The sequence below is a fragment of the Cervus canadensis genome, chromosome 32, assembly GCF_019320065.1.
Source record: "Cervus canadensis isolate Bull #8, Minnesota chromosome 32, ASM1932006v1, whole genome shotgun sequence".
Lineage (NCBI taxonomy): Eukaryota > Metazoa > Chordata > Mammalia > Artiodactyla > Cervidae > Cervus > Cervus canadensis.
In genome coordinates this window covers 1,587,411-1,606,921 of record NC_057417.1, presented here as the reverse complement: position 1 = coordinate 1,606,921, position 19,511 = coordinate 1,587,411, and the positions used below count along the sequence as shown (strand labels likewise).

Genomic DNA, 19,511 nt, shown 5'->3' with positions numbered 1-19,511 from the left:
CAGGTGGCCAAAGTATTGGAGCTTCAGTTTCAGCATCAGTCCTTCCAATGAATATTCAGAATTGATTTCCTTTAGGATTGATTGGTTTGATCTGTTTGCAGTCCAAGGGACTCTCAAGAGTCTTCTGTAGCACCACAATTCGAAAGCATCAGTTCTTCGGTACTCAGCCTTCTTTACGGGCCAACTCTCACATCCATACGTTGACTACTGGAAGAACCATGGATCTGACTATATGGACCTTTTGTGAACAAAATGATGTTTTTGCTTTTTAATACACTATCTAGTTTTGTCATAGCTTTTCTTCCAAGGAGCAAGTGTCTTAATTTCATGACTGCAGTCATTGTCAGCAGTGATTTTGGAACCCAAGAAAAGAAAATCTGTCACTACTTCAACTTTTGCCTTTTCTGTTTGCCATGAAGTGATGTAAATTAATTGACCATGAGCTTGAGTTTATTTCTGGGCTTTCTATTTTGTTCCACTGATATTTGTGTCTGGTTTTGGGCCAGAACCATACTGTTTTCATTACTATAGCTTTGTAGGATAGTCTCAAGGAAGGTGATAGCTCCAGTGTTGTTCTTTTCTCTCAAGATTGGTTTTGCTGTTTGAAGTCTTGTGGTTCCAATCAAATTTTAGGATTATTTGTTCTAGTTCTTTAAAAAATGTCATAGGTATTTTTATTTGGATGCATTAAATCTGTAGATAGCTTCAAGTAGTATGGTCATTTTAACAATATTAATTCTTCCATTTCATGAACAAAATATATTTCCTTTTGTCTTCAGTTTCTTTCAACAGTGTCATAGTTTTCAGAATACAGATCTTTCACCTCCTTGGTTAAATTTATTCTTAGGTATTTTATTCTTTTTGATTAAGTTGTAAATGGGATTGTTGTATTGATTTCTCTTTTTGATACCTAATACTTAGTGTAAAGAAACACAACAGATTTCTGTATATTAATCTTGTAGCCTACAACTTAATTTGTATATTCTCAAAGTTTTTTGATGGAGTTTTAACATTTTCTATATATAGTATGTCATCTGGAAATAGTTTTACTTGTTCATTTCCAATTGGATGCCTTTTATTTCTTGTCTGATTGCTGAGGGTAGGCCTTATAATACTATGGTAAACAGAAGTGGGGAAAATGGACATCCTTGTCATGTCCCTGATTTTAGAGGAAAAACTTTCAACTTTTCACCATTGAGTATAACATTAGCTGTGGATTTGTTATAAATGGCTTTTATTATGTTGAGGTATGTTCTCTCTATCCAACTTTGTTGAGAGTTTTTATCATGAATGGATGTTGAATTTTGTCAAATGCCTTTTTTGTATCTATTGAGACGATTAGGTGATTTTTATCCTTTGTTTTGTTAATAGTTCAGTATTCACAAGTCAAGTTTCAATATTGAACTATCCTTGCATCCCTGGAATAAATCACACTTGGTCATGATGTGTGATCCTTTTTATTTATTGTTGAATTCAGTTTGCTGATATTTTGTTGGGGATTTTTGCATCTGTGTTCATCAGGGATATTTTGTCTTTTTGTAGTGTCTTTGTCTGGTTTTGGTATCAGAATAATGCTGACCTTGTAGAATGAGTTTTGAGGTGTTCCATCCTCTGATTTTTTTGTTAGTTTGAGAAACATAGGTATTTACTTTTCCTATAATGTTGGGTGGAATTCTTAGCCCTAGATTTTTCTTTGTTGGGATTTTTTTATTAGTGATACAGTTTTATTACTAGTTAGATATTTTATTTTTTTCTGATTCAATCTTTGAAGATTGTATGTTTCTAGGAGTTTATCCATTTCTTCTAGGTTGTCCAATTTGTAAGCATTTAACTCTTAGTATATTCTCTTATGACTGTTTATATTTCTGTGATATCAATTGTAAGTTTGCCTCTTTCCTTTCTAATTTTTTTGGGGCCCTTCCCCCTTTTTTTTTGTCTTGAGTCTTGCTAAAGGATCAGTTTTGTCTTTTATTTATTTATTTATTTTTTAACACTTAACAATTTTTAATTTATGTGTTACTGTTATAGCCACGCTTTCCGGGAAACAAACTCACTCAGAAGGACAATGCAGATAGTGGAGTGCAGTTTATTACACCGGAGGGCCCAAGGCAGAGTCTCCTCTTAGCCAAGGGCCCCGACCAGCATTTGTGAAAATCTTTTATACCCCATGTGTCCAAACCCACTACCCCAATTCCCTTGAGACTTACATAAACAAAGGAAGGGTAAATACAACTACAATAACCCCATCATTCACGAGTTATGTGTTCAAACAGTCAATAATCAATAAGCCCGCAGTTACATTCCAAATAGTTAATAACTGATAAGCCTGTGCTTACATTCTGATAGATAGTGTCCGGAGGCAGGGGTGATTAGTGTCTGTTCTTCAAGATTCCCCTGCCCAGAGGGGGGTCTTATCCTTCCATTGTCATTCCCACAGGCGCTAAGCACAGAGTTCAGAGTCCACTGGAGAGGTGGCCGCGCACGATCAGCACAGACAAAAAAAACAACTTTTAGTCTTATTGATCTTTTCTATTGTTTGTTTGGTTTTTTTGGTCTCTATTTCCACTCAGATTTTTATTTTATTCTTTCTGCTAACTTTGGGCTATGTTTGTTTTTTTCTAATACCTTTAAATGGAAAATTAGGTTGTTTACTTGAGATGTTTCTTGCTTCTTGAGGTGGGCCTGTATCACTTTAAACTTCCCTCTTAGAACTGCTTTTACTGCATCCCATAGACTTTAGAAAGTTATGTTTCCGTTTTCTTTCATATCAAGGAATTTTTTAATTTCCTTTTGTATCTTTGTTGGTGCTGGAATTCGTAATTGTCCTTCCTACTCTATCTAACACATTGTCCTGAGCCTCGAAGACCCTCAAGAAATATTTAATGCATAAATGTATGAATGAATGTTTTTTTAATGGAAATGTCATGTGTAATACTTTATAATTTTATTTGTTTTTGACTGTGCTGGGTTTTCGTTGCTGAGTGGCCTTTTCTCTAGTTGCTTTGAGCAGGGGCTCCCCTGTAGTTGTGGTGTGTGGGCTGATTCTCATTGTGGTGTCTTCTCTTGCGGAGCATGGGCTCTGGGGCACACGGGCTTCTGTAGTTGTGGCTCCCAGGCTGTAGAGCACAAGCTCAGTAGTTATGGTGCCTTGGCTTGGTTACTCCATGACATGTGGGATCTTCCCAGATCAGGGATTGAAATTGTGTCTCTTTCATTGGCAGGCAGGTTCTTTACCACTGAGCCACCAGGGAAGCCCCGAACCAATGTTTTATATGATTCATAGTGAACCGATTGATGGAAAGTTTTGCTATACTTTTATATTTATCAGTTATAAGCCATGGCAAGGCTGTACAGTTAGGGTCAGACTCACTTGACTTTGAAGGGTAACGCCACTGCTTACAAGCAAGTTACTTAATTTGCACAAGTCTAGGTTGTCTCATTGCTTACGTTGAGAACATAGTGCCTTGTGAAGTTATTATAAAGACTAAATGAGGTAAAATAAATATAATTGCTTAGTACAGTACATGGTATGTAATAAATAATAGATAATAGCAAAAAAAAAAAAGGGCTTTGTATAGCCTGAAATCTTGATACGTTGTAAAATATTTTACTGCTTGCTGGTTTCTTATAAATTTAGCTTTACTTAAGTTGATAAAATGGAAAAAAGTATTGAAATAACCACTAGATGTCAGTATTACTCTTGACTCCCAGTAACAGTTCAACCTGATTAGGCAGAGAGCAATCTGAATCGAAGGACTATGCAAAGTGTAGTTTATAGGTGGTTCCTAATTAAAATGCTATTCCCATTTCTGATTGATTCCCAGCCAATAATGAAGTGGGAGCTGTTAGTGCTCCTTGGCTGAATAGAATGTAAATGAGCCACAGAAATGAATCCCTTCAAATGCTACAACCCATGGGATCATCGTCTATCCCCTGCATTCTCCCAGCCCCTGTAGAAGCTTTCAGCACAGCTGTTACAGACCAGTGTCCTAGGAGCATGTAACCCCCTGGGAAGTCCTGAACGCACCAGCCCTAACTTGTTCCTGTCATTAGCTTTCAGCGTCACTGCACCCACCCCAGGCATCCCTGCCAACATGACTTCTCAGCAGTGGGAGAACTGTGAAAATATCTCCCCAGATTACACTTTCAAACATATAGGGAAAGAGGATTCTTTCGTTGTTAAAGCATATTCTGACATCTCTAAATAGACCTCAGAACACACTTTCCTTGGGAAACTTAAAGGAAAAAAAAGTGACATTAGATTTGCACACCCAGTGCTGTAATTCAGCTTTGTCGTCTTTCAGACTGTATGTCATTTTTAACATTCAGTGTTAGTGAAGGCTTCACTTACCAGTTGCCCTTATGTGGCAGGAATGAGATCAGTGCTGAAGACAAAGATGATGAGATGGCAGGGGACTCTCCTGAGTTAGGCAGCCTCTGGGTTTGAGCTCACCGGCAGCAGGTGCCAGCTGTGTGACCTTGGGCAGGTTTCTCCATTTCTGTATGGCTCAGTTTTCTCCCCTTTCTCTTAGGATTATTGTGAGGGTGAACTGATATCAGGTATATGAAATTCTTGCATTATGCATGGCACATAGTAAGCACTCTCTGATTACTTCTTCTTATAATGATCTTGTGCCCAACCAGGAGGAGGTAGGTGTAAAGAAGTAATTACAGTGCAGCAAAATGAGATGCAAAAATGTGGCCCTAGAATTGTACCCGGAAACCTAACTTACTTGTACATTTTTAAGGGAGAGGGGTGCATGGTCCTCAGATGATATGCCCTGGTAGGAAGAATATAGCTGTGCTATCAGACACTCATGATTTGGAACCTTTGGCCTCCACTTACTTGTAGGATGACCATGGTCAAGTTGCTTCCCTTTCCTGGTCTCTATAGTAATACCTACCCCATAGAGTTATTGTGAGGATTAAATGAAATAAAAATCTGTAAAAGTGCCTAAGCCCAGTGCTTAGGGCTGGGATAGAATATACTTCTCTTCTCCCTCCTTCTTCTGGCTTCCAAAAGAATGACAACTTTTTAGAGTACACCATTTTCTTAACTTGAGATTCACCTTTTCTTTAGAAGTCTATTTTTATTATTTCTAACTTTCATGTCCTATTTTGTCCAGGACCACAACTGTGGCCCAGAAGCATACTTGGAAAAACCCACCTGCTAGGTACGAAGTATTTTCTGAGTAGTAGATTAGCTGTGCACATATACTGGTGTTGGCTTCCCCTGGAAAAACGAAGTGGCAACCCCTTCCAGTATTCTTATCTGGAAAATCCCAATCCATGCGGTCTCAGAAGAGTCAGACACGACTGGGCAACTAAACAACAACAACATTTACTGGTGTTATTGAAAATCCTCTGTCTACAAATTTCTACTTAGCACTGTTTGTTTTTACTGTCTTTGAAAAGCAGTTTGCTTGGCTAGAATAAATTTCAGCTCCATCTACCTCAATCTAAATTTTAAACACCAAAATAGTAGAATCTGTATTGAGTCTATTGAACAAGTCTATTGAACAAGTCATGGGTTAGTATTGTCATTTTCCAGATCCCAGGAGTGATGAGAATGGGAGCAAAAACATGCCAGTGAGTTTACAGCAAATATATATGGTACCTGGCTTGGTTTAGGTCTAAAAGGCGAGAATTGTCATAGAGTAATTGACATCTGTGCACTCTTGTCATTTCTTGTCTCTCTCTAATTTCCCACTAATCCTACTGCACCACAGAGGCGTGTGTGTATGATATATGCACATGAGAAATCATCTGGTCCAGAACTCTCTTTTTCTAATTAAAGAAACGTGTATATCCTTGTTTTTACAATTCAGAGGTGTCATTGTCACATCCACCCCACAAAACAGATGTTTAAGCATTTTTTTTTAAGATTTTTATTTCAAATAGACTAATTTATCTTTCAGTAAAATATACTGATTCTGAAAGTTGAACTCTTACAATAAGTGAAGCAGATGCTGCCCAGACTTCTGAAAGGCAGCTGTTTTGCAAAGTTCACATCTGATTCACATATAAAAGAACAAATGGCCCACTTGACTTTGAGAAATTTTTCCTCCACCAGGTCGGACACACCCCACCTCAGGGCCTTTACTCTCACCCTTCCTTGGGCTGGAACTTTTTTGGCCCACCTGGTCACAAGGCTCACCCTTCTCATCTCCATCCAGCCTTTACTCACTTAAGACCTCAGTGAGGTACCCTATCTGAAATTGCAAATCCTAAAAAATACAACAAACTAATGAATATGACCAAAAAAGCAGCAAACTTGGAGATACAAAGAACAAACTTGTGGACTGTCCAGTGGTTAAGACTCCATGCTTCCACTGCAGGGGTCATGGTTTCCACCTCTGGTCAAAGAACACACACCTCAAAGTGCAGTGGAAAAAAAAAAAAGAACATATTATTGTTACCAAGGGGAGAGGGAAGGAAGGGCAAATATTGGGGTAAAGTATTAGTAAATACAACTATTAGGTGTAAAATAAGCCACAAGGATATATTGTACAACATGGGCAATGTAGCCAATATTCTATGATAGCTATAAATGGAGTATAACCTTTCAAAATTGTGAATCACTGTATTATATACCTGTAACTATAATATTGTATATCAACTACAATTTTTTTTAAAAGATTAAATAAGTAAGAAAATTGCAAACCACCACCTCTTATACATACTCCTTGTCTCCTCTGATTCACTTTTTTCCCTCAGCACTTATCCCTTATAACAACTAAATATCTTTCTTACTTATATTACTTTTGTAAATGCCACAGAACAGCTTTTCGTGTTTTGTTTGTGGCTGTATCCTCAGCCTAGAATAGCTTGCCTATGCTCAAATAAGGCATTCAGGAAAACTGTGATGAATAAGTGAAAGCAAGCATAAAAATGACATGTCTTTTGTGCACTCTAAATTATGATTTTTCCCCCCTCAGGCATCTTGGTATATAGAGCTCACAGAATAATCGAGTCTTGTCAAGAAGCATTCATCTTGCGCCTCTTTCGACAGAAAAACAAACGTGGTTTTATTAAAGCCTTCACAGACAACGCTGTTGCCTTTGACACCGGCTTTTGTCACGTGGAAAGAGTGATGAGAAATCTTTTTGTAAGGAAGCTGTATCTGTGGCCAAGGTAAACAGCATTATGTGACCAATTTCTGCAAGAGAACCTGCTGTACTTTAATTTCACACTTTAATATAGTATTTACTGTCACTGCACTTGACACATGCTAGTCAGGTTTATAACAGTGCACCCAAGTATAGATAAATGGTCACCACATTTGTGATTCTTTTAATAGGAAAGAGAGATTTGATAGTTATTTTTCTGGTAGCCCAAGGCCACCACTTTCTTGTTCATTTAGTGAAATCCCTAGGAATCTGGAGGCTCATGTGTACAACAGAATTAGGTGAACTACAGATTTACTGGCTAAGATTCTAACTTGCACTTTGAAAACTACCCATCAGCAGTGGGGAAGAGGGTGGGGTAAATTGGCGGGTGGGGTTGCCATACATTACTGTGTATAAAATAGATGACTAGTGAGGACCTCCTGTATAGCACGGGGACTCTACTCAGCGCTCTTTAATGACCCATGTGGGAAAAGAATCTAGAAAAGGCTGGGTATGTGTGTATGTTAAGGCTTCCCTGGTGGCTCAGATGGTAAGGAATCTCCCTGCAGTGCAGAAGACCTGGCTTCAATCCCTGACCCTGCCTTATTTGAGTAATACTTCCATTTATATGGTTAAAAGTAATCCTGAAAACACTGTCGCCTGGCTTTCCGTTTTGCTTCTTAATTGCATTTGTTGTTCGGCCGCTCAGTCGTGTCTGACTCTTTGTGACCCCATGGACTGCAGCATACCAGGCTTCCCTGTCCTTCACTATCTCCCAGAGTTTGCTCAAATCCACATCTATTGAGTCGATGATGCCATCCAACTGTCTCATTCTCTGCCGCTCCTTCCCCTTCTGCCCTTAATCTTTCCGAGCATTAGGGTCTTTTCAAATGAGTTAGTTCTTCACATCAGGTGTCCAAAGTATTGGATTTTCAGCTTCAGCATTAGTCCTTCCAATGAATATTCAGGACTGACTTCCAAAATTGACTGGTTTGATCTTCAGTCCATTTACAAAAAGCTGTTAGAGTAGTAAACTGAGACTGGAAACACAGAGCTCTTACAACTCTAGAAAATAATTTTAAAATGTTTGTCTTTTTAGGTTCCATGTAGCAGTAAACTCGTTTTTAGAACTGCATAAACCCGAAGTCGTAGAAATTCATGTTTCTATGACACCTGCCATGCTTGCTATACAGACTGCTATTCTGGACATTTTAAATGCCTGTTTAAAGGAATTAAAATGCCATAACCCGTCACTTGAAGTTGAAGATTTATCTTTAGAAAATGCTATTGGAAAACCTTTTGACAAGGTACTCTATTTCTCTTTCTTTTTAAGCACTGTTTGTGATGTTGTAATTTTTAAGTATGCAAGTTATTTTAATATTTATAATGTTCTCAGTAGGAATTTGTTGTCATTTTAAAATTAGGTTGGAGGTGATTTAAAGTATATCTTCTTTGGTTTACCGGAAAGTAATTTGTAGTCAAATACATTGATTGGCCTCTAAGCATAATTCTGATTTTTGCAGTTATACAGTGACTGTCTCTTTTTTTTTAAGTATATGTAAGAGAACATGTGTAAGAGAACTTTCCTAGTGGCTCAGACAGTAAAGTGTCTGCCTACAATGTGAGAGACCTGGGTTCGATCCCTGGGTTGGGAAGATCTTCTGGAGAAGGAAATGGCAACCCACTCCAGTACTATTGCCTGGAAAATCCCGTGGACGGAGGAGCCTGGTAGTCTACAATCCGTGGGGTGGCAAAGAGTCGGACACGACTAAGCGACTAAACTTTCACTCCAAGAGAACAACGAATCACCTTTTGCTCTGAAATGACAACATTTGAATATCTACAGGTAGAAGAGTGTGCATAAGAAGCTTCATAATTTATGGTCTCTTATTTGGAATAAAAATAATTTCGATGAGTTTTGATTACTGAGGAATGTGAAACTTGCCTGTCTTAAAATTACATTCTGAAGTGAGAAAATGCTAAGACTGTAGTCTAGGAATGTTTATTTCAACTAACTTTTTCATCATAGATTAATATTAATACAGGTACATAAATGTCTAAGATCAAATTGTATGTCTAGAAAAAACTAAAAAAATTCCAGGCAGCTTTTTTTTTTTTCATATTTTTGAAGAACAAGTTCTTTTCTTTCGAACTCTGAATCAATCTCTTTGTCGCTAAAAATAATGCATAGTGATTTTTTAAAGGGAAAAATTTAAGTCCTTATTTTTCTGATTCTTCCAGAAAGTCTTTTTACTGTGAAATAATGATGCATAAAAACCATTCCATGTGTTTTGTGCCTCTTTTTAAAATTTATTTTAATTTAGTGCCTAGTATACCAAAAACACCTCTCACATTCTTCTAATGGTACATATATCTGTGTGGTGGCGGTTTAGTCACTAAGTTGTGTCCGACTCTTGTGACCGCATGGAGTGTAGTCTGCCAGGCTTCTCTGTCCATGGCATTTCCTAGGCAAGAATACTGGAGTGGGTTCCCATTTCCTCTCCAGGGAATCTTCCAACCCAGGGATTAAACCCAGGTCTCCTGCACTGCAGGCAGATTCTTTACCACTGAGCTACCAGGGAAGCCCCCGTATATGTCCCTAGAAAAACAAAATGTAGCCAGATAGGCTTCACACTAAATTTCTGTAAATCATCCCCTGGCCAGTAAAAATCAAAGTAACATAATCTTTGCGTTTGTTAGAAAATTTAAATTTTGTTAATGGTTTTAGAAAAGGGGCATGTAGGTGATTTTTTACAAAAGATGATATACAAAAGACTTATATGTCCCAGTTTATCTAGGACAGTCACAGTGTCTGCCTATTGTCCTGGAGCAATTATTAATAACGTCATTTCATTTTCACAAGAGTTCCAGTTTGGACAGTAGATTATTTGGTCTTCTAAATATTACTTCCGTTCAGTATTAAATGTGTTAGATAAGATGCCATGTAGTGAAACTGCTTCTGCATCATGCTGCATTATCCCTTTTAGTTATAGGATCAGCTTGTGAAGGAGACATGCATATATATAGCTCTGGATATATAGATACCTACATAGTATATACATAAAACTGTTCTGTGTTTTAGACAGTTTTTTAGGATCTTAAAAAGTATTCAGATTTAGTTGGTTGTTAACAAATATTTTCTCATCCTTGAATCACACTTAAAGAAAATAATAAACACATCTTTTATAGCAGCAAACTACAGTCTGCTGATACTAATTTGATACCGTGTAGTTTCCCTAGTTTATGTCTTTTTCATCATCCAGCTGGCTGTCACATCTCTGTCCATACAGGACTTGGCAGAAATTAAATGTATCTCAATTACTTGCTTTGATTCTGCATAAAAGTGAATAATTGAGTATCTGATGTTTATCAGGACCTTTGTCTCCTAATAATGTAAATGCAGGTAATTATGAATTGACTGTATCTGATCATAAAGATTGTAGTGATGACACTCTGCTTTACATTTGAAAAATTAAACATTCTAATTAGAATGTTCTGAGTCTTATGAACTTAAATTTTCTGTCCACTTCCTTGGGAGATAATGTCTTTTGTTTTTTTTTAAACCATTGTGGTAAAGCTTACATAACAAAATTTACCATTTTAACCATTTTTAGGTATACAAGGAATAATGTTTGTTGCAAGTATCATTTGTATTAATAATAGCTATATTAAATATCTCTTAGCAGTATTTTATTCTTGTTTTAGACAATTCGCCATTACTTAGATCCTTTGTGGCACCAGCTTGGAGCCAAGACTAAATCCTTGGTTCAGGATTTGAAGATATTACGAACCCTGCTGCAGTATCTCTCTCAGTATGATTGTATCACATTTCTTAATCTTCTGGAATCTCTCAGAGCAACAGAGAAGGCATTCGGTCAGAATTCAGGTGGGAGATAAAAATACTAACGTTATTCTAGGAACTGATTTGAGTGAAGTACTAGATTTTATTGGGGAGTCAGGTGTGCGGAGTGCTATATTCAACTACATGATGTACTGAGATGTCAAATTATGTTTTATGTTCATAGCACAGGGATGTAGGTTTTATTGATAGCTAATGTTTCCACCTACTTAACTTCTGTTCTGTATATTAATAAATATTCATATCCATCCAGGCAGTTTTATTTCTAGAAAAGACCATATATCATAGGCAGTCCCCAGCTTAGAAATAGGTTGTCTTCTGAAAGTTTAGTTGTTATGAACTTAAAATTCATTTCCCCAAAGAAACGGCAAGGGAATATGGAGTTTCATTAGCCAGAGAATGAGAAGAGATTTGTAGGGAAGCATACATATGCTGCTGTCCACCGACTGGATTTTCTACCAGTCACATTCTTGCCTCATTACTGTGACCTTTCTCACTGTGTGGCAAGACCAGTGATTTTTAAAGTGTGGCCCAGGGGCCCCTGGAGCCAAGATTTAATAAAGTTAATATTTCTTATTGCTTCACCAGGGACTTTCTTGAGTCATAAACTACAAATGCACAGAGTTGAAGAATACATTGATTGCTAGTGAACTTTGGGTCCACTGCCTTCATCTGTGCTTGGGCACCAGCAGCATAACCCACCGATGCTTTTGCAGCATCGTTAGAAATGTCAACACAGTGGGGGAAATTCCGTAATAGTATTAGTATGAGAGTAGTTTTGAGGTCACAGACCATCCCCCTGAAAACATCTTGGGGACCCCCAGGGATCTGTAGGCCGCACTTTGAAAACCACCAGTCTAGCCAAACAGTGACAGAGACCATAACAAGGGAGGTGTGATTGGGAGATGAACAGGCTGGTGACTGGTTGATATACAGGTCATGTGACCTTCAGAGATTCTCTGAAGTTAACCATAAATTAAAGGCTTTTTTTTCCCCCTTAACATTTTATGTTAGGTTGGCTCTTTCTTGACTCCAGCACCTCAATGTTTGTAAATGCTCGAGCAAGGGTTTATCATGTTCCAGATGCAAAAATGAGTAAAAAAATCAAACTGCCTGAAAAACTGGAGATTAAAGAAGAACAAGGTATCTTGTATGATTAAGTCTTCAAACATGTCTTTTTTTTACATATTTGGTGTAGAAATGCTTATCAAGTTACAGTATAACTTTAAATCTCATTCGACTGTGTGAAAAATATGTGACTGCATTTAATTACTTGTTAACATGTAACATATGTGATCTGTGTTAAAAAATATTTGGAATGGATTCACTGCCAGGGGATTCCAAATAACAAACACCAAGTATCAATCAAAAGTACTACTACATAAGAATGGTTGATTTATTTTTTTTTAACTTCAGAATAATTACTGTTTGGGCACTTAAGGTCTTAGTGGACTATTTTAACATCCCCTTTCAGTTCAGTTCACCTAGTTGTGTCCGACTCTTTGCAACCCCATGTACTGCAGCATGCCAGGCCTCCCTGTCCATCACCAACTCCTGGAGTTTACTCAGACTCATGTCCATTGAGTCGGTGATGCCATCTAACCATCTCATCCTCTGTCATCCCCTCCTACCACCTTCAATCTTTCCCAGCATCAAGGTCTTTTCAGATGAGTCAGTTCTTCACATCAGGTGGCCAGAGTATTGGAGCTTCAGCTTCAGCATCAGTCCTTCCAATGAATATTCAGGACTGATTTCCTTTAGGATGGATTTGTTGGATCTCCTTGTAGTCCAAGGGACTCTCAAGAGCCTTCTCCAGCACCACAGTTCAAAAGCATCAATTCTTTGGCGCTCAGCTTTCTTTATAATCCAACTCTCACATCCATACATGACCACTGGAAAAACCATAGCTTTGACTAGACGAACCTTCGTTGGCAAAGTCATATCTCTGCTTTTTAATATGCTATCTAGGTTGGTCATAACTTTTCTTCCAAGAAGCAAGCGTCTGCAATTTCATGGTGAAACCATATAGTCTGTTACTGTTTCCACTGTTTCCCCATCTGTTTGCCATGAAGTGATGGGACCGGATGCCATGATCTTAGTTTTCTGAATGTTGAGCTTTAAGCCAACTTTTTCACTCTCCTCTTTCACTTTCATCAAGTTCCTCTTGATGAAAGTTCCTCTTCACTTTCTGCCATAGGGTGGTGTCATGTGCATATCTGAAGTTATTGATATTTCTCCTGGCAATCTTGATTCCAGCTTGTGCTTCTTCCAGCCCAGGGTTTCTCATGATGTACTCTGCATATAAGTTAAATAAACAGGGTGACAATATACAGCCTTGATGTACTCCTTTCCCTGTTTGGAACCAGTCCATTGTTCCATGTCTGGTTCTAACTGTTGCTTCCTGACCTGCTGCATACAGATTTCTCAAGAGGCAGGTCAGGTGGTCTGATATTCCGATCTCTTTAAGATTTTCTTTTTAGCTTTTAGGAAACAAAGGTACTAGAATGAGGCAAATAATGGATTTTATTTCACACTCATCTATAACTATTATAATAAATATATAGTGAATATTGTTGCCTTTTTAAGACATAAAAGTGAAAGTCGCTCAGTCATGTCCCACTCTTTGCCATCCCATGGACTGTACAGTCCATGGAATTCTCCAGGCCAGACCAGAATGCTGGAGTGGGTAGCCTTTCCCTTCTCCAGGGGAGCTTCTTCCCAACCCAGGGATTGAACCCAGGTCTCCCGCATTGCGGGCAGATTCTTTACCAGTTGAGCCACCAGGGAAGCCCAAGAATACAGGAGTGGGTAGCCTATCCCTTCTCCAGTGGATCTTCCCCACCCAGGAATCGAACCAGGGTCTCCTGCATTGCAGGTGGACTCTACCAGCTGAGCTGCCATGCTTATGTCCTGCCTAGTGCAAAGATCTATTTCAAAACTTAATTAAATACATTAGTAATATGTTTGAGTACTTACAGAAATAAAGGTTTTATTGTTGTCTGCTTATATCTCGTGTTCAGCATTAGGAAAATCATGGAGATTTTAGAAATAATAAAAACTGTTATTCTGTACTGATTCCTTTATTTTGTGTAGCAGTTTATATATAACATCGTAGTTGACAACTGACATGTAATCACCTCTTATTAGTGACCATGCATATGACTTTCTGTCAAGGCGTTATGGAGCCTATGTTAATCTGGGTTTGAAGTGTCTTCATTTAGACCATAAGGAGACCTTCTCAAGAATCTGGATTCTCTCATAAGTCTACTTTCCTGGGCTGCATAGTGGGTGCTTGTTTTTCGTTTTTTGTTTTTTACTACCTGCACTATAAGCACTTTGATGGGTGCTTGTTGATTGTTTTGATGTACCGTTTATATGTGCACATGTTCAACCGGACCTCCTAAGTTGACAGTCCTGCCCCTCCTCCCCCCGTTATGAAGGAAGCTCAAAGGAATGGGCTTATAGAACGATGCCTGTGTTATTTGTTTTCAAAGCCTTTGGAATACTTTATGGATAAACATTATCACATAGAATGAGATTATCGTTTATTTCTATACAGAAACAAAAAAGGAACTGGTGCTAGAAAGCAACCCAAAGTGGGCAGCACTCACAGAAGTTTTGAAGGAAATTGAGGCAGAGAATAAGGAGAGTGAAGTCCTTGGTGGTCCAGGTAGGAAAAAAGGAGATGATGACATTGGCCTTCAAAATCTGGCAAATGAGTCCTTTTGATTAGCTCTTTAAAAATAACTTAACACTATTATTTTGTCTATAGAATAAGAAAAATAAGTGCCACATCACCAAAATCTTAGTGACAACTTCCTTTCTGTTCATTGGATGGTTTTCTCCAAGTTCAGTCATTGTATATTCATGAAAGCAGGTTGTTTTACTGGTTGAGTTCTTGGGAAAACCTCTATTTAAAGATATAGCTAATCAACTATTATATATAGAATGGATAAACAACAAGGTCCTACTATATAGCATAGGGAACTCAAATCAATATCCTGTGATAAACTGTAATGGAAAAGAATATTAAGAAGAATGTATATATGTATATACCTGAGTCACTTTGCTGTACCGCAGAAATTAACACAACATCATAAATCAACTAGACTTCAATTAAAAAAAATAAAAGGTGCAGCTAATCTCCACATATATGTTCACTAGGCTTTAAAGCTTAAAGTCTGAAATCCCCAAGGAGAAAGCTAATGGGCTTATGTTTTAAGTTGTCAGCAAGTCTTTTCAAAGAAGCCTTAATTGGCCTGTGGAGTAACGTTGGCCTAGCCCTAAAGAAATTCCAAGTTTTAGGGCTACTCTCTTTAAACATTAGCACCATAACTCATTAGCTCAGAACCTGAGCTAAGTTTTTAAAATAAAACCAGATAAAAAATAAAACTAAATTTTAAAGAATATCTGTTGAGACTTTGACTCCTATAAAGCAATAAAGGCAAGCACAGAGTCCTTATATGAGTATTATTCTATGATATTATCACAGAACATATGGTGCTGTGATTTATGACCCTAAGTCATACATACCCACTTAGACAAAGTGAAAAGTATAAAGAAAAAAGAAAAGGGGGGAAAATTATGTCTCGCAGCCACTGTTAACCCTGACATATTTCCTTCCTGGTTTTCTTCTGTGTATTTTCTGTTTCACATTGTTAAAGTTATAGTATAGATATAACACTATAAAGTTATAGTGTAGATTAATTCTGGATGTAGAATTAATGAGACAAATGACACTGACATTTTCAAAGTTCTCAAAACATATTACCACATTGATATGTAGGTTTTTCTTTTTTTTATCAGTTGTCATTTCTTTTGGAAGAAAAGAAAAGAAAAGTTGTCATTTCTTTTGTCTCTTTTTCACCTAGCTAGCATTGACTGAAGACGCTGTATATATTTGTGTGTATCTGCATGTACCACATATGTATAACAGTTTTATTAATTTGATGGGAGAAAAATGCTTATCTAGTTTGAAATTTTGATGTTTAGGGAGCTCAGTATTTTCTCAGATGCATTTCTTTCTTTGTGAATTGTGTTAGTTTCCTTTGCTGGTTTAAGGTGTGTTCTTAGTTTGTATCAGCTTTTTATACATTGAAGATACTAACATTTATCATAGTTGTATAAAGTTGTATTTTGTCTTTAGCTCTTTTTTTAAGATTAGAAATGGGTTTATTTAGAGAGATACACATTCTGTAGACAGAACACGGTCCATCTCAAAAGGCTTGAGAGCAGTCTTTCTTTACCTTTATAATGCACAGTTAATTCTCCAGTGTATTGAGTCAGTCTTAGTTTACAGATATCAATCTTCTCTGAGATTTCTTCATTGCTTTTAAGCCTGGAAAAGCATCCTCATATGGAGAGATGGAGAAGAGTCATCTTTTTTTTATGATTTATTATTTAACATTTGACTTTGTAATCCATTTGGAATTTATTTTAGTATTTCCAGATCCTCTGGAAAATTATTAATTAAAAAGAGCTCCCTTAAAGCCTCTGTTATACCACAGCTATATTTTCATAAGTCTCTAAATATTTCTGGCTTCAACTTTACCCAAAAGATTTAAGTGATCCTGGCAGAGAGGTGAATGTCTTTGATGAGCATCTGAGACCCTTGTTAAACAAAGTGTAAAGTATCTTTAGCGCCAAGGAGGTGAGACGGGTCTTCTTTGTGGGGGGCAGGAGGCGGGGGCACACAGGGAGGAGGGCAGGAAGTGAGCTCATAGCTCCATAACGCTGTTTTCAATTTTAGGACAAGTTCTCATTTGCGCAAGTGACGACAGGACATGTTCCCAGCTGCGAGAGTACCTCACTGTCGGAGCAGAGGTCTTCTTGTTGAGGCTGTACAGAAAAACCTTTGAGAAGGACAGCAAAGCCGAAGATGTATGGATGAGATTAAGGAAGGAAGATGACTCGAAGAGAATCATGAAATCCAACAAGAGGCCCAAAGACCTCCGAGACAAAGACAGGCCCCCTGCCAAAGAGAAGGCCCTCAGAAAGAAGAAACCAAGGTTGACTTTAACTCAGATGGTGGGAAGAACTGAAGAACTAGAGGGGGAGGCAGGTGTTGAGGAGGGCAGCCCAGGAGAGCTGACCAGCAGCCCGGAGAGCTGCACAGGAGACAGTAAGCACGAGGAGTCTGATGTGAACGTGTCCTCCGATGCCGCCTACGGGATTCTGAAAGACCCCCTCACCATCATCCACCCGCTCCTGGGCTGCAGTGATCCCTACGCTCTGACACGCGTGCTCCACGAGGTGGAGCCGAGATACGTGGTCTTGTATGATGCAGAGCTGACCTTCGTGCGTCAGCTTGAAATTTACAGGGCGTCTCGGCCCGGGAAGCCTCTCAGGCAAGTTGTAGGGAAGGTGAAGTCTCACCTTACAGGCTCGACTTCACAGTTCTGTAGGGTTTGTACAGACAGACCAGCTGCCCATGGGCTTTCTGATCTGTAACGCTGCCTTGTTGGGATGTTGGCTGAGTTTGTGAAACGTCTGATGGTTCAGGTCCATCTGGGAAGTACGCCTGAGGAGGAGGTCGCGTGTTGTAGTGGGACCGGGGATCTGGGCGAACGCCTCCCTTGGTAACCTCTGCTGCTGTTCGGTGCCGTATTCTTTATGCATCGGTTGTAGCCTACAGGGTGCCGTCTCTGAATAAGCCTAGGAAATTTACAATATCCTAACTTCTCCCAAATGTTCATGTAATTATGACTCAGCAAAATCATGTCATAATTCGAAAATGTCTTTCTTTTAAATCTGAAGAAGTGACTCTAAGTTACAGCCACATAAAACTGAAGTATTTGGGGAATTATTGTACCAAGTTTTCTTGAGTTTCAAGAACTATCAGATGAGAAATCTACAGAAATATCAGATGAGAAAATGGTGCCTCCCAAAGAATATAGTGTTCTGGCTCTCCAATTATCCGAGGGAAATAAACAGCAAAATTAATATCCTGAACTCAGCCTGAACCAAAATCAGAGCCAAAAGAAACCTTTCTAGCCAGTTTAACAAAGGCAACCCTTCCAAGTAGAGATGAATGGAGGAGTTGGGTCAGAAATAATGCAGGATGAAGAGATTAGACAAAGCTGGTAAAATAATTATAGGCTGATAAATTTTTCATACTTTACCATTGATCAATACTGTAGATAGCTTATGTGCACCCAAGTTCTCTGTTGCCTGATAATAGAATACTGTGTGATGCTTAGAAAACAAAATGTCAGAAATGGAAGGGTCTTTGGAGTTCAACCACTTAGTCCAACAATGAGAAACTGAGGCTCAGAGGTGGTGAGTGACTTGCCCTTGGCCACTTGATGTATTCGTGGCAGAGCTGGGGGTCTCTGGACTCATGTTCACTCATGTGAACTTTTCCATGTTCACACTTTAAAAAAATGCAATCTAGGAAGATGAAGGTCAAAAGAAAAATTGAGGGTTAAAGAGGAAAAATTAAAAAAAAAAAAAAAAGAAAATATCTCTGATGGAAGGTGAAGAAAAGGTGCTTCATTCAGCTTAGCAACAAACAAGATAGAAAGCTGGCCTTTTCTAAGAGAAAAGAATATGTCAAATTATTTCTTGAGGCGCTTGATATAATCCATATGTCCTCTGTGTCCATGTGTTTATATAAAATGTGCGATGGCTTGGTTCTGTTAAGACATGAATAAAAAGAACTGAGAAATTACTTGTGAAGATAAAGGTCATATAGATTTCATTTGTTTACTTTTCACTAACATGAACTTTCCTAAGCTGGCTTTTATAACTGCTCTCCAACTTTTTAAATGATTGTTTGGCAGGGGTGCAAAGAAAAAATTGAAAAAAGAGAAGCCGCTAAGATTGTGTTTTCTGATTTGTTTATAGTTATGAGGAAAGAATTACTCTATCCCTCTTTGTTATGTTTCAGTGTTTACCTAAACTCCATTCCTCCTTTCGGTGAAAGAAGAAAGGAAAAAAAAGCCCATGTGGTAATGAGACCTTTAACAGGTGGGGTTTAGGCTGCTTGATTTTAGCAAGTATGTGATTAATGGAACCTTTTCTTCTCCATCAAATATTTATTATTTGAACACTCTGGGTTGCTGATTTCACGCTTTTCCTTCCAGGGATTAAAAATTATGTGTTTTCAGCCTAAAAGAGATCTGTCTTAACTTGCAGGGTTTACTTTCTTATATACGGAGGTTCAACGGAGGAACAGCGCTACCTCACTGCTTTGCGGAAAGAAAAGGAAGCTTTTGAAAAGCTCATAAGGTAAATACACAGAAGATCAGTATGAAGGAATCAAAGGCCTTTGAAGATCCAGAGGCTTCTCTGGATCTAGGTGGGGGAATATCTCCTAGCCCTTAGGTGCTAGGGACAGTCACGTCAAGATACACCTATGGTCTGATAACCCCCCAGGGTTTACATGGATCAGCACCCATTTCTTTTTTCCCTGCCTCTGCACCATCCCCATTTGCTTTTCAGGGGTTTGATGGACTATTAGATATGTGAAGAAAACTGCTTTTCTGTTTGTAAAGAAATAAAACCTAAAGCACCAGCAGTAGGTAGAACTCTCCCCCTCCCCC

General features: G+C 38.3%; 1 protein-coding gene across 1 annotated transcript in view; it reads left to right on the top strand.

Annotated features, from left to right (window-relative positions):
• ERCC4 (ERCC excision repair 4, endonuclease catalytic subunit) overlaps positions 1–19,511 on the top strand; it is a 41,140-nt gene that overhangs the window by 3,880 nt on the left and 17,749 nt on the right. Inside the window, exons 3-9 of the mRNA XM_043455708.1 lie at positions 6,939–7,134; positions 8,209–8,416; positions 10,815–10,995; positions 11,983–12,111; positions 14,528–14,638; positions 16,718–17,315; positions 19,105–19,197. Of these exons, the coding sequence (XP_043311643.1) occupies positions 6,939–7,134; positions 8,209–8,416; positions 10,815–10,995; positions 11,983–12,111; positions 14,528–14,638; positions 16,718–17,315; positions 19,105–19,197 (1,516 nt within the window). The remainder of the gene's footprint in view (positions 1–6,938; positions 7,135–8,208; positions 8,417–10,814; positions 10,996–11,982; positions 12,112–14,527; positions 14,639–16,717; positions 17,316–19,104; positions 19,198–19,511) is intronic.